At 42.8% G+C, this 22112-nt stretch overlaps 1 protein-coding gene across 1 annotated transcript in view; it reads right to left on the bottom strand.

The window, feature by feature from the left end:
* Positions 1 to 22112, bottom strand: part of LOC134351477 (protein kinase C-binding protein NELL2-like) — a 374438-nt gene that overhangs the window by 101595 nt on the left and 250731 nt on the right. The window contains exon 19 of the mRNA XM_063057673.1: positions 17860 to 17955. Within this exon, the coding sequence (XP_062913743.1) occupies positions 17860 to 17955 (96 nt within the window). The remainder of the gene's footprint in view (positions 1 to 17859; positions 17956 to 22112) is intronic.

The following is a 22112-nucleotide window of genomic DNA, read 5'->3' as shown; positions in this document are numbered from 1 at the left end:
CCCCTGTGTTCTTCATGATCAACATTTCCTAATTAGCAACCTTTAAACTATTTAACAGACAAACAATAATTATGTTTGTACTTGTTATATTTAGGCCAGTGGCCAATACAGGTTGATCAGGCAGCAAGACCTGGTCAAATGATTTCCTGATTCAAATGAACAGACCAGGGATAGTCACTGTATCTTGTACAATATTGCTTGCCCATGACAGGTGGACAGGGCTAGAACAAACCCCATCCATAAAACAGCTGGAAAAAAGTCCTAAACACGAAAAAGTCTGCAGATGTTGGAAGTCCAAAGCAACACACATAAAACACTCAAAGAACTCAGCCGGTCAGGCAAAATCTATGGAAATGCATAAATACGAGTTCTATGAGTTCTACGAGACTGTGGTGGCCAGTGCTATCATGTTTGCTGTTGTGTGCTGGGGCAGCAGGCTGAGGGTAGCAGACACCAACAGAATCAACAAACTCATTCGTAAGGCCAGTGATGTTGTGGAGATGGAACCGGACTCTCTGACGGTGGTGTCTGAAAAGAGGATGCTGTCTAAGTTGCATGCCATCTTGGACAATGTCTCCCATCCACTACATAATGTACTGGGTGGGCACAGGAGTACATTCAGCTGGAGACTCATTGCACCGAGATGCAACACAAAGCGTCATAGGAAGTCATTCCTGCCTGTGGCCATCAAACTTTACAACTCCTCCCTGGGAGGGTCAGACACCCTGAGCCAATAGGCTGGTCCTGGACCTATTTCATAATTTACTGGCATAATTTACATATTACTATTTAACTATTTATGGTTTTATTACTATTTATTATTTACGGTGCAACTGTAACGAAAACCAATTTCCCCCGGGATCAACAAAGTATGACTATGACTATGACTATAAATAGCTGACGATTCTGGCCAAGACCCTTCTTCTCAGTCCTGAAGAAGTGTCTCAGCCCAAAATGTTGACTGTTTATTAATTTCCATAGATGGTGTATGACCTGATGAACTCCTCCAGCATTTTGTATGTGTTGTTTTGGAAAAAAAATCTGACTGCCAGCTAATCCCTGTCTCCTGGCTTAACTCATTGTCACACATACAGTATGCAAAATGTTTTTGCATATTGCCAACCTGTTTCTGAAACATTCAAAGGTTGAAAATAAATATCAAATAAAATGCTTAAAGCACTGAATTAAAATTAACAATCAAGTTAGCATGTATTCTTTGGTGTGTGTGCAATGTTGTTCACATTGTGAAGTAATTTTATCAATTAACCTCATTCATTCAGATATCTCTTAATCCTTTAAGATCAGCTGATATGGCAGATATGGGAGTAGGTTTGCAGTATTTGTAAAAAAAAAGAGGATTCCTCATGTGTAATTGTTGAGTGCATAAAGATCTCCAGAACTGTATCACTTTCCGCAGATCAGGAAGGTGATTGCTGTGAATAACGCAGTCCCTGCCCATTGTGCAGGCGACTTCCAGTGACAGCTGCTGAGGTTGATCTATGCATTGTTAAAGTGCCCTTGGTTCTGATTACCCAGCTAACTCATTAATTGATCCTGAATATTTTCTTTTTTTCCTGTATTTCCTTTGAATAATACTTGCTTTGAAAGATCTTCATTGAATGCTTTCAATTACATTTCATGGATCACTATAATTATACTGTGTAAGTCAGGTGCCCTAGGTTTTTTATATGGTTTCAGATGGTATAGCCTCCACAGAGCCCTGATTTCAATATCATCAAGGCCATCAGGGATTTTCTGGAGAGACAGAAGCAAGCAGCAGCCAAAGTCTACAGAAGAACTGTGGCAAGTTCTCCAAGATGCTTGGAAAAACTTCCCAGCCGATTATTTAAATAAAACTGCACAGCAATACACCTAAGAAAATTGATGCAGTTTTAATGGCAAAGTGTGAGCACACCAAATATTGATTTGATTTGGTTTTTTATTGATTACTGCTCTTTATAGTAATTTTTTGATATTTAGAAGCTTTTCATTTCTTTTTATTGAAAGAATCTTCATTTTACCGATTTTTTTTACACATGCTCAGTACTGTGTATTAACCTTTTTTAAGTCACTGTCAATCTGGGATTCCCAACCTGGAGTCCACTGACCCCTTGGTTAATGATAGAGTGTGGCGACCCACTTTCTGGCACACACAAACCGGCTCAGAACAGCGCACGCAGGCAGAGGGCCGGCCCCAAAAAGGGCGCCAGACCATCTTCACCAGCAGGGGGAAAATCCCACGCGCGGAAAGGGTCTGGGAATATGCATTCCCCACAGTAGTCCCGCCCAGGGAGGGCGGGAACGGGAAGGCTTTAAAGCAGGCCGCGAAGTTTGAATAAATCTCTTTCATCGCAACTCCAACTCACCGACTCCGTGTGGTTATTCTAGCGCTGTGTGTAGCACACCGCTACATTTGGTGACCCCGACGGCCCAAACGATATTTGGGCCAGAGATGATCGACACCGCATCTGTTCACGCAGTTTCGTTACAACCGCCAAGCTTTTGGCCGCTGAGACCTCATTTATGGTTCGAACAAGCAGAAGCACAATTCCACATTCGGCAGATAACCGCAGAGTCCACTCGCTACTACTACGTGCTGAGCTCCCTCGACCAGGAGACAGCTGCACAAGTTGAGGAGTTTATACAGTCGCCCCCGGAGGACGGCAAATACACAGCATTCAAAGTCCTGCTCATAAGGACTTTCGGACTCTCATGGCACGAACGAGCACGCCGCTTAATGCACCTGGATGGCTTGGGAGACAGGCCGCCATCGGCATTAATGAACGAGATGCTGGCCCTGGCTGAAGGACACAAACCCTGCCTCATGTTCAAGCAGGCGTTCCTAGAGCAACTGCCCGAGGACATACGCCTGCTGCTGTCCGACACAGATTTCAGCGACCCCCGGGAGGTGGCGGCCCGAGCAGATGTGTTGTGGAATGCCAAGAAGGAGAGAGGGGCATCTGTCGCACAGATCACCAAGCTGCGTGCCCAACGACAGACCAGACCAGGCCCGGCAGCAGAGCCCAACGAACAATGGTGCTTCTACCACCAGCGGTGGGGCACAGAGGCCCGCCGCTGTAGACCACCCTGCAAATTCCTGGGAAACGTCAAGGCCCAGCCGCCGCCGATCGCTACGGCGGCTGGCCATCAGGACAGCCTCCTGTGCGTCTGGGACAAGCAGTCGGGACGCCGATTTTTGGTCGACACCGGAGCGGAGATCAGCGTTTTACCTTCAACGAGTTACAACACCCGCAACAGAGAACCCGGACCCACCCTGAGGGCTGCAAATGGCAGCACAATACGAACCTACGGCACCCGCACGGTGCGGCTACAGTTCAGCTCCAACTGGTTCACGTGGGACTTCACACTGGCCGCCGTGGCCCAACCACTCCTGGGGGCGGATTTTCTGTGAGCCCACAGCCTGCTGGTCGACCTGCAAGGGAAGCGACTAGTCCACACCAAGACTCTTCAAACGTTCTCCCTGGATGAAGCGAAGTTGCCAGCCCCACACCTGGACATTGGGGGGAGAGAGGAGGTTTTCACGGTGGACTGACTCAAACCGGCCCATATGGACTTGGCGCAGCCGGTCCAGGCTCAGGCACCGCGGCGCAGGGGCAGACCTCCCAAACAGAGGCCGATCCAGACTGTGGACATTGGGGGAGGTATCGCCGGTTCTGGGGGGGGGGGGGTTATGTGGCGACCCACTTTCTAGCACACGCAAACCAGCTCACAACAGCGCGCGCAGGCAGAGGGCCGGCCCCAAAAAGGGCGCCAGGCCATCTTCACCAGCAGGGGGAAAGTCCCGCGCGCGGAAAGGGTCTGGGAATATGCATTCCCCACAGTAGTCCCGCCCAGGGAGGGTGGGAACGGAAAGGCTTTAAAGCAGGCCGCGATGTTTGAATAAATCTCTTTCATCGCAACTCCAACTCACCAACTCCGTGTGGTTATTCTAGCACTGTGTGTAGCACACCGCTACAAGAGGTCCATTAACCATTTTAGAAATATTTGCTCTCAATGCAGTATTTTCTGCAATAGACATTTACAGAAACCCTTTCCAAACATATTAATAACTTAGACAATTAAATTAGGATATTTACAGAAAAAAAGATACCGTTCAAATTTGATTTGTTTCCATGCAGTTGTCTACAATTTACATTTTTCTTGAGTACAGTTTCTACTGGGAGCCCATATTACAGATATGAGTTTGTGGTGCATATTTAATCTGTGCCCTTAGCTTCTAAACCAGATGGCATAAACACAAAAGATTCTGCCGATTCTAGAAATCCAGTGTAACACATACAAAGTGCTGGAGGAACTCAGCAGGTTAGGCAGCATCTGTGGAAGTGAATGCAACGTTGATGTTTCGGGCCAAGAGTCCTGAAGAAGGGTCTCGGCCCAAAACGTCGACTTCTTGTTCCTTTCCGCAGATTCTGTCTGACGTGCTGAGTTGCTCCAGCATTGTGTGTGCGTTGCTCTGGATTTCCAGCACCTGCAGAATCTTTTGTGTTTATGTCACCTGGTTTTCAAACCGGGTAACACATGTAGTGGCATCCCTGCTAATATAAAAGATGGCTGCATGTTTTTTTTTCATTATCCTCACCAGGATACCCAAGTTTCTGAGTGGTTCACACCACTTAAATCCAGTCTGAGCTTCTTAAAGTGTACTGAAATTGTGAGACTGACTTAGGGAACTTTCAAGGTTAGGGCAATGTAGAAGTGTAGGTTCCATAGTTTTCCATAGACACTGGAGTCCTCATTGTAGAAGGTTTAATGGCATCAAGGGCTACCCAGACAGATACTGTGATGTCTTAAGAGTAGATAGCTGTGGAGGTCAAAGCACTAAGAAATTGCTTAAGGTATTCAAAGATGATGTATATGCCTTCAAATGCATATCCTACCAATTCAGCACAAGCCTTACATGATATTCAGTTCAACTCCATCCTTCCCACTTCCACTGCTTGCCTGCCAATCATGTCTTTCCAGACCAGACACAACATCGGTCTGCTGCAGCCTATCATTACAGCCTTGACACGATGAGCCTCACAAACTTAGAATCATCGAGTTAATGAATCATGTCACATGGAAACAGGCCATTCAGCCCATCACATTTATGCCAACCTGAGGGTACCCATCTGTATTAATCCCATCTTCCAGCACTTGGTCCATAGCCTTAAAGCTAGGCAATTCAAGTATTCATCTTGGTACTTCTTAATCTGGAATACCCTGCTTCCACTGCACATTCTCTCCCTCGGTGTATTGCAGGTACTTGCTGCTCTCTGGGTGAAAAACGTGCCACTCAGATCCCCTCAAAACCTCTTTCCCTTACCTTCAACCTAAATCATCTAGTTTTTATCTAACGCAGAAATGGAAAGACGTTTCCTGCATTCTGGCGTATATGTAACCATCATCATATTACATACCTGAATTACATCTCCTCTTAACCTCCTCATCTCCATGGAAAGAATAGCCATCCTCCCAGTCTCTCCTCAGGCAGAAATGCAGCATTGGTAAATGTATGTTGGCACTGGAAGTGTGGTGACTCCTGTGGGCTGCCCCAGATCATCTACAGATGATGTTGGTTGTTAATGTGAACAATGTATCTCACAGTATATTTCAACGTGACTAATAAATATAATCTAATTTGCACCCTCTCCAGTGGTATCACATCCTTTCTAGAGTGTGGTGACCAGAACTGCCTGCACTATTCCAGCTGAGAGATAATCAATGGTTTATGAAGTTGACGCATGCAAAATGCTGTAAGAACTCAGCAAGTCAGGCAGCATCTGTGGAAAGGAATAAACAGGTCTCAGTGAAGTATCTTGGTCTGAAATGTAGACTGTTTATTCATTTCCATAGATGCTGCCTGACCTGTTGAGTTCCTCCAGTACTTTGTGTATGTTACTCTGGATTTCCAGCATTTGCAGAATCTCTCTGTGTTCAACGTTAAAGCTTAACCTTTCTGCTCTTGTATTTGATGCCGAGACTTAGGACGATCAGTAACCATCCTCGCCACATTATCTACCCATGGTGTTCCTTTGAGGATCTTTCGACTTGTACACCAAGGTCTCCCTGTCCCTCAATATCTTACCATTTGTGGTATCTATCCTAGTCTCATTAGCACTCCAAAAGTGCACCTTTATCAGTATCATCTAACTCCTCACTATTTTCACTGACTGGACTAAGGAAACCACATCATCCACTTTCCACAACACTCACTAACGTGATTCCTATGCTTATAACAGGGGTTCCCAACCTTTTTTATGCCATGGACCCCTACCAAGAACAGAGGGTCAGTGGACACCAAGTTGGAAACACCTGGCTTACAGAGTCCACCAACTAATCTGCAAGGAGCAGGCCACGATTACCCGTGGATGAGATGGTGCTGATCATATGTGGCACGGCAGTGGAGCAGTAGTGCATCACTTTACAGTGCCGGCTGTACGATCAGTTAAAATCAGCACCGGGGTCTGTAAGCAGTTTGTACGTTCTTCCCGTGGCCACTTGGGTTTCCTCCGCATATCCCAGTTTCCTCCGACATTTCAAAGATGTGCCACTTAGGGATAGTAAGTTGTGGGCATGCTATGTTGGCAACAGAGGCGCGGTAACACTTATGGGCTGCCCCAGCAAAAACCTCAGTGATCTGATCTGAGGCAAAAAAAGATGCATTTCACTGTGAGTTCTGATGTACATGTGACAAATAAAGCTAATTGTTGAACTCTTGGATGGGAGGGCTATGCAGGTTGGTGGGATTTGGCAGAATAATAGTTTAGCACAGACTAGAAGGGCTGAAGAGCCCGTTTTTGTGTTGTAGTGCTCTGGGACTATTTGATTTTAACTGTTGTCCACCTTGGATGCCATCTCTCTGGATTGCACTTGCACTCTGACTCACTAAGCAAGTGACTATAACATCAGTTGCTGATGACATTAGCACTCACTGTTATTTTCTACTGATCACACCACATCTTCCCCCGCTGATCTTCTCCTTTCATAAAGTTAAGAAGTTCAAATAGTGGAAGAGGAGAGTGATGATCAAGTAACTTAGCTTATCAATGTCATCATCATCATCATCAATATGAACCGTATTGTAGGAAGTAGGTGATGGTCCCAAGATCATGACTGTTCTTGGCAAATATTTCTACAGAAGTGCTTTGCAATTACCTTCTTCTGGACAATGTCTTTACAAGATGGGTGACCCCAGCCGTTATCAATACTCTTCAGAGACTGGCTGGCTGTCATCAGTAACCAGGACGTGGGATATGCACTAGCTGTCATATGACCATCCACCGCCTGATCCCATGGCTTCATATGACCCTAATCTGGGAGCTAAGCAGGTGCTACACCTTTCCCAAGAGTAACTGCAGGCCAGTGGAGGAACAGAACGCCTTACATCTTCTTTGGCAGAGATGTATCTCCTCCCCACCGCCCAATGAAATGGTTGGATTCTGACCGTTAGTCCACTGCTGAACTGTAGCCTGAAGGGGTATCTAGATATGTTAAGACATTCACAAGATGGAACCATGGAAAAAAATATCTCGGGTGCTGCTTTTTCTGAAGGTGAGAAAGGATTTTCACTGCAAGGATTTCTATAGATGTACAGTGGTGAGCGTTTTGACAGGTTGCATTACAGCCTGTTACGCAGCCTCCAATTCACAAGATCACAAGAGGCTGTAGGGAATTGTTGACTCTGCCAGCTCCATCATGGGGCACAAGCCTCCACACCATCAAGGACATCTTCAAGAGGCAGCAAGTTAAGATGGTGGCATCCAGCATGAAGGACTTGGTGTATATTGGCACCAATGGCATAGGTAGACAAAGTGAGGAGGACCTGAAGAGAGATTTTTAGGGATTTTGGTAGAAAACTGAAAAACAGGACCTTCAAGATAATGATCTCTGGAATGCTGCCTTTGCTACGTATCATTGAGGGTAAGCAGTAAGAATAGGATGATTTGGCAGGTGAATGCATGGCAGGGGTTTAGATTTATGGATCATTGAGATCTCTTCTGGGGAAAGTACAAATTGTACAAAATGGATAGATTATGCTTGAACCTGAGGGGGTCCAATATCCTTGTGGGCAGGTTTGCTAGAATTGTTTGGGAGAGCCTAAACTGATTTGGGAGGGGGATGGGTACCGGAGTGATATCATTGAAGATAAGGTGGTTGGTTTACAAATAAAGGCAATGTGTAAGAGGTTCCTAGCAAGGAGAGGCTGATGATTGGGTTAAATTGCAGCCAACAGGATGAGTTGCAATGTAAAAGCTGGACAAAATTGAAAACGGTGAACACAGAATGGAAGGTGTTATATTTGAATGCGCGCAGTATACGGAATAAAGTAGATGAACTTGCAACACAGTTGCAGATTGGCATGTATGATGTTGTAGGTATCACTGAGTCATGGATGAAAGAAAATTATAGCTGGGAGCTTAACGTCCAAGGAAACACATCGTGTCAAAAGAACAGGCAGGTAGGTAGAAGGGGGCAGCATGGCTCTGTTGGTAAAAATGAAATCAAATCATTAGAAAGAGGTGACATAGGGTTGGAAGGTGTTGAATCATTGTGGATAGAGCTAAGGAACTGCAAGGGTAAAAAGATGCTGCTGGGAGTTGTATACAAACCCCCAAACAGTAGTAAGGATGTGGTCTACAAATTACAACAGGAGATTGAAAATGCATGCCAAAACGGCAATGTTACGATAGTCATGAGGGATTTCAATATGCAGGTAGATCGGGAAAATCAGGTTGGTGCTGGATCCCAAGAAGGGCAATTTCTAGAGTGCCTACAAGTTTGCCTTTTAGAACAGCTTGTGGTTGAACTCATTAGGGGATCAGCTATTCCAGATTGGGTGTTGTGCAATGAACTAGAATTGATTAGAGAGCTTAAGATAAAGGAACCCTTAGGGGTAGTGTTCATAATATGTTCAATCCTCCAGACAAACTGAGTAAGTATTTTGTATCAGGCTTCACTGTGGAAGACACTAGCAGTATGGCTGAAGTTCCAGAGGGTCAGGATCAGAAGTACATGAAATTCTCTTTACTAGGGAGTAAGTTCTTGGGCAACTGAAAGGTTTGAGGGTAGATAAATCGCCTGGAGAAGATGGTGTACACCCCAGGGTTCTGGAAGAGGTGGCTGAAGAGATTGAGGAGGCATTAGTAATGATCTTTCAAGAATCTCTAGATTCTGGCATGGTTCCGGATGACTGGAAAATGCAAATGTCATTTCACTCTTCAAGAAGGGAGAGAGGGACAGAAGAAAGGAAATTATTGGTCAGTTAGTCTGATCTCAGGGGTTGGGAAGATGTTGAAGATGATTGCTAAGGATGTGGCTTCGGGGTACTTGGAGGCACATGATAGGACAGGCCATAGATGACAGGGTATCCTCAAGGGAAAACCTTGCCTGACAAACCTGTTGGAATTCTTTGAAGAAATAACAAGCGGGATAGACAAAAGAGAAACGGCGGATATCGTGCGCTCGGCTTTTCAGAAGGCCTTTGACAAGATGCCGCACATCAGGTTGCTTAACAAGTTAAGAGCCCATGGTATTACAGGAAGGATACTAGCATGGATAAAGCAGTGACTGATTGGCAGGAGGCAAAGAGCGACAATAAAGGGAGCCTTTTCTGACTGGCTACCAGTAAGTAGTGATGTTCCACAGGGGTCTGTGTTGTGACTGCTTCTTTTTACGTTATATGTTGATAACTTGGATGTCGGAATTGATGGCTCTGTGGCAGATGATACGAAGATACATGGAGGGGCTGGTAGACAGTCTACACAAATACCTAGAGAGATCAGGAGAATGGGAAAAGAAGTGGCAAATGGAAGATGGAAGACAGTGTCGGGAAGTGCACGGTCATGCACTTTGTTAGAAGAAATAAAATGCTAGACTATTTTCTAAATTGAGAAAAAATTTAAAAATCTGAGGCTTTGTGCAGGATTTCTTAAAGGTTAATTTTCAGGCTGAGTCTATGGTAAGGAAGGTAAATGCGATGTTAGCATCATTTCAAGAGGACTAAAATATAAAAACAAGGATGTAGTGTTGAGGCTTTATAAGGCACTGATGAGGCCTCGTATGGAGTATTGTGAGTAGTTTTGGGCCCCTTATCTTTGAAAGGATGAGTTGACACTGGCGAACAAGAGAAAATCTGCAGATATTGGAAATCCAATCAACACACACATAGTGCTGGAGGAACTATGCAGGCCAGGCAGCATTTATGGAAAACAGTACAGTCGTCATTACAGGCTGAGAGCCTTCAGCTGAGTTCCTCCAGCATTGTGTGTGTGTTGTGTTGACATAGGAGAAAGTTTAAAGAACGTTCATGAAAATGATTCCAGGATTGAATGGCGTGTCAAATGAAGAGTGTTTGATATCTCTGGGCCAATATTCACAAGAATTAAGAAGAATAAGGGGTGACCTAATTGAAACCTATCGAATGGTGAAAGGCCTTGATACAGTGGATGTGAAGAGGATGTTTCCTATGGTGGGTCCTCTAAGACCAGAGGACACAGCCTCAGAATAGAGGGGCATAGTTTTAGAATGGAAATGAGGAGGAATTTCTTTAGCCAGAGAATGGTGAATCTGTGGAATTTGTTGCCACAGACAGTTGTGGAGGCCAAGTACTTAGGTATATTTTAGACAGAGGTTGATAGATTCTTGATTAGTCGGGGCATAAAGTGAGGAGGCAGTAGTTTGGGACTGCGAGGGAAAATTAGATCAGCCATGATGAAATGGCAGAGCAGACTCAATGGGCCAGATGTCCCAATTCTGCTCGTATATCTTATGGTTCCAGGGTCTAAAGACCCTCACCGTCTGGCACATGACCTCTTCTTATTACTCCAATTGAGAAGGAGGTACAGGAGCTGGAAGACCCAGACTCAAGTGATTTAGGAACAGCTTCTTCCCTTCCACCATCAGATTTCCGAACAGTCCATGAATCCATGAACACTCCCATATTATTCCATTTTTAATTAATTTACTTGTATTTGAATGTTTATGACTTTGAACTCTACTGCTGTCATAAGACAACAAATTACATGTCGTATATCCATGATGATAAATCTGATTCTAAATTATAACGCAAAGAATACTTAGAAAGAGCAAACTATTGAAGAAATGTGGCGTATACATACGACAAAATGCTTGTTGCATTGGCAGTTTTCTCAAGTGTGCACTCAATGTCAAAGAGCATAAAATAGTAGAATCATCTTGTGGAGAACACATGGCTGAGCTTTGGGACCATAGTCTTCAGAATGGAAGTGAAGATGGCACATTTGTGGATATTATCAGCTTGCAGCGTCTATTAGTTGAGATCTCAAGCTCTTCTGCAGTGCAGACAGAAGCCATTCAAATTCTTCCCAAAACCTCTGTGCGTATAGTGAGCAGGACAATTTTCTTGGCCTATGTTGCCTTGGGCTTTGGATCCTATAGCAGTAGGAGGCTCACATACAAAACATAAATTTCTAAGCTGATGTAACATCCTGAATGGTGGACATAAACTGAATTGCATGATTCACTGTATATTTGTCTAGTTTCAAAGGTAAATAGTTGCTCTTTTCTCAAGCCAAGAAAAAAAATTAAAACAACATACCACCGAGCTATTTACGCAAACACGAGGAAATCTGCAGATGCTGGGATTTCAAGCAACACACATAAAAGTTGCTGGTGAACGCAGCAGGCCAGGCAGCATCTCTAGGAAGAGGTACAGTCAACATTTCGGGCCGAGACGTTAGTCCTGAGGCATGTGACGTGAAATTTATTAACTTAGCAGCAGCAGTTCAATGCAATACATAATATAGAAGAAAAAATAAAATAATAATAAATAAATAAATAAGCAGATCTTATTCAGTTTATACAATATATGTATATTGAATAGATTAAAAATCATGCAAAAACAGAAATACTATATATTAAAAAAAAGTGAGGTCGTGTCTAAGGGTTCAATGTCCATTTAGGAATTGGATGACAGAGGGGAAGAAGCTGTTCCTGAATCGCTGAGTGTGTGCCTTCAGGCTTCTGTATCTCCTACCTGATGGTAACAGTGAGAAAAGGGCATGCCCTGGGTGCTGGAGGTCTTTAATAATGGATGCTGCCTTTCTGAGACACCGCTCCTTGAAGATGCCCTGGGTACTTTGTAGGCTAGTAATCAAGATGGAACCGACTAAATTTACAACCCTCTGCAGCTTCTTTCAGTCCTATGCAGTAGCTCCTCCATACCAGAGAGTGATACAGCCTGTCAGAATGCTGTCCACGGTACATCGATAGGAGTTTTTGAGTGTGTTTGTTGACATGCCAAATCTCTTCAAACTCCTGATAAAGTATAACGGCTGTCTTGCCTTCTTTACAATTGCATCGATATGTTGGGACCAAGTTAGATCCTCAGAGATCTTGACACTCAGGAACCTGAAGCCATTCACTCTCTCCACTTCTGATCCCTCTATAAGGGTTGGTATGTGTTCCTTCGTCTTACCCTTCCTGAAGTCCACCATCAGCTCTTTCGTCTTACTGACGTGGAGTGCCAGGTTGTTGCTGCGGCACCACTCCACTAGTTGGCATATCTCACTCCTGTATGCCCTCTCGTCACCACCTGACATTCTACCAACAATGGTTGTATCGTCACCAAATTTATAGATGGTATTTGAGCTCTGCCTAGCTATGCAGTCATGTGTATATAGATAATAGAGCAGTGGGCTAAGCACACGCCCCTGAGTGCCCCAGTGTTGATCGTCAGCGAGGAGGAGATGTTCACTGGGTCACTGGATCTTGGACACTTTCATTCAGTCAGTCCTGTCCACATTCTCCACCCTGAATTTCTGTAGCCCTCGGACTTATTCTTTGTTACAAACACACCATCACTCCTTTCTTCTTTCCTCATTTACCTGTACTAACGTTCAGTACCTGTACAGTAACCAATAAACCAACTTTGGTTCTGGAAGAAAACTTGGAGCATCCAGCAAAAATCCAAATGGTCATGGTGAGAATATACAACTTCCATACACTCAGCACCTGAGTCTCTGCAGCCGTGGGACAGAGAATTCAAATCTATCTTAAATCATTCCGATTCAGAAAGCTGTTTCCACATTAGCTTGGTATTTACTTCTCCAGTAAACTGGCAGTTGCTGAGCTGTCAATTGACCCTGACTCTAAAAGTCACTACCTTGTTAAATATCGCCTGATAGAGTTTAAATTAAATTTTATTATGGAGGTTATCATGATGGTGGTGAATTATAGCAGCTTGGGTTGAGTTATTTGATGTTACGGGGTTTGCCAAGGTTGGCAATTAGCTTGCAGACGTTTCATCACCAGAGGTGATATCCTCAGTGCACAGTTGTTGTTCTATCTGGGAGTGCTCATATGTATGTATGTAGTACCCCCCCCCCCCCACTTTGTTGGCCTCGGTCCTGACTGGTCTTTGAATTCTTTTGACATGCCTTTCTTTGGCTACTAGGGGTTTGTAGATGGTGTCTATTTCAATCTATTTGTTTACAGAGTTACCAGAAGATGGTTATTAAATTTTTAAATGAGGAAAATAAGTAAAAGACTTTGTTCCTCAGGGCATTTTCTTTGGGACACTGTGCAATGTTTATGACTGTCTTCTGGCTGTTGAGAAATACTTAGCAGAGAATAATACTTAGCTTAAAACCACTTCTGAGTGTTTCTTATTTTCTTTCTTTCTTTTCAATATTTTTATTAATTACTTGCATGGACGAATACAAAATATGTATTTTCAGTAAAATTACCTGGTTTATTTTAAATGTCATGAAAGTATTAAGTTTTTGTTCAGTTATTAATATCATTTGACTGATGTTTACTCTGGCTGACATGTTCTTGTAGCTAGAAATGGCCATTTGACTGAAGGGAAATAAGTCTTACGAACGATGGAAAGAGAACTACTGTAGTGTTTATATGTTTCCCAACTGCTTTTTGCTATGCTAAGCATAGGGGGTCCCAAAAGTCATGTTTACATTACAGCTTCTGATGTTCGTTTATTGTGTATTTCTAGCAGCGGTAACGTGCCAGAAATGTAAAGGGATTTTCTCTGACCTCGGTGAATTAAAGCCTCCAACCTATTGACCCCCTTTGTCGATGTGGGCTACAGAAATCCGTATTCATGTCAGGCTTCACACAGAGAATCCCTAACCAAATTTAGCCTGAGGAAAACTGTCAGAAGATAGAGGGGGCAGGTGGTTTAATAAGGCCTGCAGCAATAACATGGCCAAAGCCCAGTACAAATGTTGGAGGGATCATATTCGGTTTGTGTCAAAGCTAGCGCAGTTTAATCAGTTTGCAGTCTGCCAGCACTCTATTATCAGTCAGTCACTGGTACACCTTGGTGACTGGTTAAATCACAAGGGATCCCAGTGTAGTAATGAGGTGGCTGATAGATTGGCCCTGTTGCAATTAATTTTGAACAGCAAAATCTCTCAATAATCTTTGGTCAAAGCCAGCTGAACTGGTGGAAGTCCCTAATGTGAAGTTATGGTTCAATGTGCAATATTATGGTGAAACTTAAAAACTTTAAGTAAAGAGGTACACTTTAACCCCTGATGAGAGATCATTAATTCTGTTCCTCTTTCCACTGATGTTGCTACTTCTATTTTCAGCATTTTGTAGATTTCATACTTCACATACATATTAAACTGCAAGCTGAACTCGAACGCAGTTTTATATTAAAAATCTAATATTCAATTTATGGTCTAGTGCAGGGCTACACGATTTTATTACGCTGCGGAGACATCTTTTTCTCTGCCAAACTGAAATAAGAGCGCTCTAGTATTTTTAGCCATTCTTGCAGGAGCTCATCAAGCCTTTCCAGTGAAGGAATTGAAAATGACTTGGAGCTCAGTCTCCCAGTGTGCACGTATACAAGCATCCTCTGCATATCATAAATCAATGGCCAGGATGAGGTATGATCCTACTTTTGTCTGGTGATCGAGGACAAAAAATTTCCCAATGATTCTGCAGATTAGTTATACCCCCCTGGGAACTTATTGGAGGTGAAATCTAATATTGCAATGAGGAATATTATGAAGAGGATTGGTGCAGAGATGCAGTTCTGCTTCACTTAAGTTTGCACTGGGATTGAGTCTTGGTTAGGATCACAGAATGCATGGCATAATGTAGCAGACACAGAATGGGAATAAATTAATGAGCCAAATTTGTGATGGATTTTTCATGATCTTTCAACAAGTTGGTAGGTCAAACAAGACCACATAGAGTGGTTGATGATGTTCTCTGTTTTTCTTGCATTAGTTACGCTGTGAAGATTATGTCCATTTGGAAGGAAAGAGTTAAAAGTGATTCCTCCCTGGTACACGTTAAAATAAAATGGAAGTTTGAAAGATTAAGCAGTGTCAACTTGGAATGTGGTGATAGTCATGAACAAACATCCTTGAGATGAGATATTGGTGAAGAATGTTTTCCTCCTTACAGACCTGTTGTCTCTGTTTTCTCAAGTTAGGCGTCTAGGCCAGGGGTTCCCAACCTGGAGTCCACAGAACCCTTGGTTAATGGTAGGGTCCATGGCATAATGAAGGCTGGAAATCCCTGATCTCAGCCAAAGAATGTAAGAGAGAAGAGGATGCAGCTGCTAGCACTAAGGGATGAAAAGTACTGGGTTAAGTGTTATCATGTTTGAGTTTTAATAATAATAATAACTTTATTTTTAGCATCCTTCATACATTAAGATGCAGGCTCAAAGTACTTTTCATAGATTGTAAAGATAAATCAATATAGCCATAAAAATATGAGACAAAGTTAAAAGCATAAGTAAAGACAAACATAGAGAATAAAATATAATTGAATATACTGAATTATATAAATGTAATCAACATCATCAAGCATTAGGTAATCCTATAAGTAGGCCAGGTTTAAAAAGTAGGTATTTAGAAATAATTTGAAACGTTCCACAGTACTAGCCTAGTGTGTTCCAGTCGATAGAGTATTCCAGATTTTTGATGCACAAGAGCAAAATGCCTTGTTACCAGTTCTTATATGCTTGGCTCTAGGAACACTAAGCAAACCAGCATTTGCATTACAATTAAGGATCTTGAAGGGTATAAAAATGGCACTTTCTTTGTGCAGAGAGGAATTCGCTCTTAGGCTAGGTCACAACGAGTGCTAGTGCTGGAAGTTGGAAATAGGGACGGTAGGTTTGGTAACTTCAAAACATTAAATTAATTCCAAGGAAAACACGGGAGTCCGAAATGCAGTTCTAACTTCATATTTACTTAAACAGAATATAGATTATGATATATATATATCAGAATCAGGATTAATATCACCAGCATATGTCGTAAAATTTGTGGTCTTTGTGCTAGCAGTACCATGAGTACATAATAATAGAGAAAATGTAAGCTATATATATAATAGTTAGACTAATTAAGTAGTGCAAGTAGTGTATATATATATATATATACACACACAAGATTACTCAAATATTACTGAAATATAAAATGCACAAAATGGACAAGTTTATTGAGAGAGTGAGGGAAAGCGAGAGAAGGCAGTGTGAAAGATTGTCTGTGTTTCCCTCTATTATTGCAGGGATCAGCTTATTAATTGGATGATAAGTATTATGTTTGCCCAAGACACGCCGCATGATGAGCACACCAAAAAGCTGGTGCAAAGTTTGTCACCAGGAGTTAAGGGCGCAAGAGGAGGAAGAAGAACAACAAGTATTAAGTTGTTTTCTTTACTCCTTCCTCATCCATCATTTGTTTTTCAATTCTGCATGTGTTATAATTCTAATAAAGTGATTTATTGTGCAGTGCTTCTGTTATTGCACAGATGCCCCTTCCTGAATCAGAAAAGAACACGGAACGAGTTTTTTAAATAATTTTAGTCATACACCATTGTATCTCCCGGTGAAAAGAATGCACAGATGACATTTGCTTATATGTGGACACGAAGGCTGAGCGCAGGTTAATCTCCTCACTAAAGCAAATCTTGTGTGGCAGGGTGGAGATATGGCTTTACCGAAAGAGGTGTAAGGTACTCCTTCGCCCCGCTAGACTGCAAGTCACCCTTGGGCAAGGTGTAGTACCTGCTTAGCCCTCGTTCTGGGTCACATGAAGCCATGGAAGCAGGTGATGGATGGTTGTATGAACAATTAATGCACATCATAAGACCTGGTTTTGCAACCACTGATAACAGCAGACAACCGCCGAAGAGTATTGGTAATGGCTGGGGTCACCCATCTTGAAATGACACTGCCCAGAAGAAGCCAATGGCAAACCACTCCTGTGGAAAAATTTGCCGAGATTTAAATCATGGGAGTAACCGCTCAAAATGGAGGAGCATCCAGGAAGACACTGGGTTCACAGAGTCGATCCTTAAGGAGCTCTCAATGCCCAACCGCCCTGCCTGTGGCAGAGTCCATTGATCCAGCGTAGGACTCCTCAACTACTTACTCACTGCAATCCGCAGCCTGTAATTTCTCCAGTGAGAGGTATGCTTTCGAACTGTCTGCACAATTGGGCATTTTGTGGAACCCAGAAATATTTGCCAAACCGGACTCCTGCCACAGGCGTTCAGTGCTCCACGGTTGTGGTGTGCAACCATTGGGCTCCTGGACCGGCTGCAGTGCTCAATTGGATTTACTTTCAGGGACTCTGATTGTTTGTTTGCTATTTTATCGTTTACACAATTTATTTTTTTTGCACATTGGAAGTATGTCAATGTTTGTGGTGTGTTTTTTTTGTAAATTCTATTGTGCGTTGTTGTTTTGTGGCTGCCTGCATGAAGATGAATCTCAGGGTTGTATTTGGTATATGAATACTTTGATAATAAATGTACTCTGAACTTTTTGAACTACAGCAAGTCATCCTTCACCATGAGAAATGGCCAAAGAAAAAGAATATCTTTGCTTACCAGTTTCACAGAATTGTCCTGTGAATCCTTGAGGACATGCGCAGACTTTGGGAGCGACGCAGGTACCTCCATTCCTGCAGCCATCTTCACAGAATGCTGTGAAGACACCAGAGGATTTGAGCATTACATTCCTGTCAATTATTATCCTCGTAACAAAGAATAGGTAATGATTCAAAGTAACAAGATGCAGCTATAACAAAGGCAAGACTGCGGCTATATTTAATTAGGAGTTTGAGGAGATTTGGTATGTCACCAAAAACACTCGCAAATTTCTACAACTATACCATGGAGAGCTTTCTAACTTGCTGCATTAGCATCTGGTATTGGGGGTGGGGGCAGGGACACTTCTGCACAGGATTGACATGAGCTGCAGAGAGTTGTAAACTCAGTCAGCTCCATCATGGGCACCAGCCTCCATAGTATCCAGGACATCTTCAAGGAGTGGTGCCTCAGAAAGGCAGTGTCCATTATTATGGACTGCCATCACCCGGGACATGCCCTCTTCTCACTGCTGCCATCAGGAAGCGGGTACAGAAGCTCAAATGCACACACTCAATGATTCAGGAACAGCTTCTTCCCCTCTGATATCTGATTTCTGAATGGACATTGAACCCATGAACACTACCTCACGACATTTTTTGCACTACTTATTTAATTTAACTATTTAATATATATATTCATACTGTAATTCACAGTTTTTCTTTATTATTATGTATTGCAATGTGTTGCTGAATTTCATGACAAGTGCTGGTGATATTAAACCTGATTCTGATTCTGAAGAAGGCGGAAGATTGGGTGTTAGGTTTTCACTTAAATCACAAAACCCTTCAAGAAGCAAACATGTTTTGCCCACTGAAAAAAAAACTAGTCATGGGAGTTTAAATTGTCATGTTTCACAGTGTAGCCCACCGAGACAACATAGGTCATTGCTCTCTCAGATTCCATCCTCCATTCACTAAAGAGCTATGCACAGTTCTGGTAATAACATTACACAAGAGAGGATGCTGAGGATATTAAACATAGATGTCGCTAGGTCGCACCACAGTTTTAAAAATACCTCGATAAACACTAGAAGAGCCATAATAACTGGAAAGTGGTATAAACTGAGTTAACCATAAGCACAAGAGATTCTGCAGATGCTGGAAATCTGGAGCAAAACATTTCCCTAATAATTCGAAGTCCCTAATAACTTTAATAATATCTATTTGTTCTTTTTTCAGGATTTGGTTTAATAAATTCCTTTTGTGAAGTTAGTTAGTCCCACAAGTAAAGAACTATTTTTTTGAATGGTGAAAATAATCCAGAAAGTTAGTGAGCTTTTTATAGCAATAAAGTCCATTGCAGTTGGAGGAAGTGAAATTTCAAGCACAAGTAAAACGTACTGTTGGTTCAGTGCAGCATAATTAGCGCTACTGACCGAGAAAGAACTGCTGGCTCCACTACTTGCTTGCACACTTTCCCTCGCAAGATCTCCACTGGGTGTATTTTAGATTTTACTGAGTGATATGTACACAATATGCACCCCACCATCACAGTTATTGTGGAGCAAGAGCCCCATTTTTGAGACAGAATAACAGTTTGGATGTTTGAGACTTTTATCTGAGTCAGTCAGATTCTTCAGCCAGCTAGAGTCATTGAGGTCATATAGAAGTGAAATAGACCCTTTGCTATCATTAAGCACCTAAGATTGATGTACCAGTCCTGTTGTCTATTCTCCCCACTTCTAAAAGATTCTCCAACTCACCTACACACAGGTGGGGCTTTATAGTGGCCAATCAAACTAGCAATTTGAATGTTTTTGGGATATAGGAGGAGGAGAATGAAAGTGTTACAGTTACAGAAAAAATGCAGTGCGGGTAGAGAATAATGAGAAAGATGGTGAGGTCAAGAGTCCATTTTATTGTACTGTGGAACCATTCAACTGTTTGCCCACGAGGAATAAAATTTAAAATGACGTAATAGCTTCAAGTTTTGCAGTAAATAGTTAAATGAAAACCTTGGGGAGAAATGGGAAGTTATGGTGAGTACACAGCAGGACTTGACCAGCTCCAAAGTTTTAGAACTGACAGCCTTGAGATCGGTTGCAATAGTGACACTCCAATAACACTTGCTGAGAGCAATGGCACTTTATACCAAGTGAGGTGTCCTTCAAAGTTCAAAGTCAATTTATTATCAAAGTACATATATGTCACCATGTTCAACCCTGAGATTCATTTTCCTGCAGATATGCTCAATAAATCCAATTAGCATAATAGAATCAATGAAAGACTGCACCCAACAGGGAGGACAAACGACCAGTGTGCCAAAGGCAACAAAACGTGTGAATACTAAAGAGGATGGATGAATGCCTGACTGACTGAATGAATGAATGAATGACTGAATGACTGAATGAATGAATAAATAAATAAGCAAGCAAGCAATTAATATCAAGAACACAAGATGAAGAGTCCATAGGTTATGGGTACAGTTCAGTGCAGGGTTTGAACGCTATAGCCTCTGACAAAGTTATTAAACGACACGGGGGACACCTGGGCTTCACTTCCAGATGAGCACAATGCCTTCTATGCTCACTTTGTCCACCAGAACATGGAGAAACCATCGCGAATCCCCACATCTTCCGATGATCCTTTGATCTCAGTATCTGAAGCTGCCTTCAGGAGGATGGATCAAAGAAAAGCACCTGGACCGGATAGGGTACCTGGCCAAGTACTAGAGACCTGTATTGACCGACTGGCTGGTGTGTTCACTGATATTTTTAATCTCTCACTTCAGCAGGGTGTGGTACCTTCCTGCTTCAAGAAGGCTTCAGTTATACCAGTGACCAAGAAAAGCTTCCTCAATGCCTCAATGACTATCATCCTGTTGCACTTATGACCTCAGTGATAAAGTGTTTTGAGAAGCTTCTGACGAAACAAATCGGCTCCTGCGTGAGAGGTGACTTGGATCAGCTCCAATTTGCCTACTGGAGCAACAGGTCCACAGCAGATGTCATCTCATTAGCTCTTCACTCAACCCTGGAACATCTACGCAGCAAAGATACATACATCAGGACACTCTTTATTGACTACAGCTCAGCATTCAATACCATCATCTCCTCAAAACTCATCAATAAACTTTGACCCTGGCCTCAATACCTCCTTGTGCAACTGGATCCTGGGTTTCCTCACTTGTAGACCCAGTCAGTTCAGTTTGGCAACGACATCTCCTCCACAATCTTCATCAGCACAGGTGCACCACAAGGCTGTATAGCTAGCCCCCTTCTCTATTCACTTTACACCTGTGACTGTGTGGCTAAGCACAGCTCCAATGCCATATTCACGTTTGCTGATGACCCAACAAAGATTGGTGATTGAAAGTCTGGCTGAGTGGAGTCATAACAACAACATCTCACTCAATGTCAGCAAGACCAAGGACCCAATTGTAGTCTTCAGGAAAAGGAAACTAGAGATACTTGAGCCGGTCCTCATCAGAGGATCAGAGGTGGAGAGCGTAGGCAACATTAAATTCCTGAGTGTTACTATTTCAAAGGATGATCTGGCTGGTGTGGGTCCTTGACGATGGATGCTGATTTCCTGTGACAGTGCTCTGTGTAGATGTGCTCAGTGGTGGGGAGGCTTTATCCATGATGTACTGGGCTGTATCCAATACTTTATGTGGGATTTTCCATTTAAGGGCTTTGGTGTTTCCATACCCAGTTGTGATGCAGCTAGTCAATATTCTCCACCACACATCTATAGAAGTTTGTCAAAGTTTTAGATGTCGTGCCAAATATTCACAAACTTCTAAGGAAGTAGAGGTGCTTCCACACTTCCTACGTAATCGTACGTACGTGCTGGGTCCAGGACAGATCCTCCGAAATAACACTGAAAATCTTAAAGTTGCTGACCCTCTCCACCTTTCATCCCCCAAGTCATAGTCATAGTCATACTTTATTGATCCCGGGGGAAATTGGTTTTCGTTACAGTTGCACCATAAATAATAAATAGTAATAAAACCATAAATCAGGACTGGCTCATGGACCTCTGTTTTCCTCCTCCTGAAGTCAATAATCAGCTCCATTGCCTTGCTGACATTGAGTGAGAGGTTGTTGTTGTATCACCACTCAGCCAGATTTCAACCTCCCTCCTATATGCAGACTCATTACCACCTTTGATTTGGCCAACAACAGTGGTGTTGTCAGCAAACTTCAGTATGGCATTGGAGCTGTGCTTAACCACACAGTCATAAGCGTAAAGCAAGTGGGGGGGGGGGCG

The sequence above is a fragment of the Mobula hypostoma genome, chromosome 9 (assembly GCF_963921235.1).
Source record: "Mobula hypostoma chromosome 9, sMobHyp1.1, whole genome shotgun sequence".
Classification (NCBI taxonomy): domain Eukaryota; kingdom Metazoa; phylum Chordata; class Chondrichthyes; order Myliobatiformes; family Myliobatidae; genus Mobula; species Mobula hypostoma.
The sequence above is the reverse complement of the archived record's forward strand: the minus strand, read 5'-3'. Positions and strand labels throughout refer to the sequence as shown.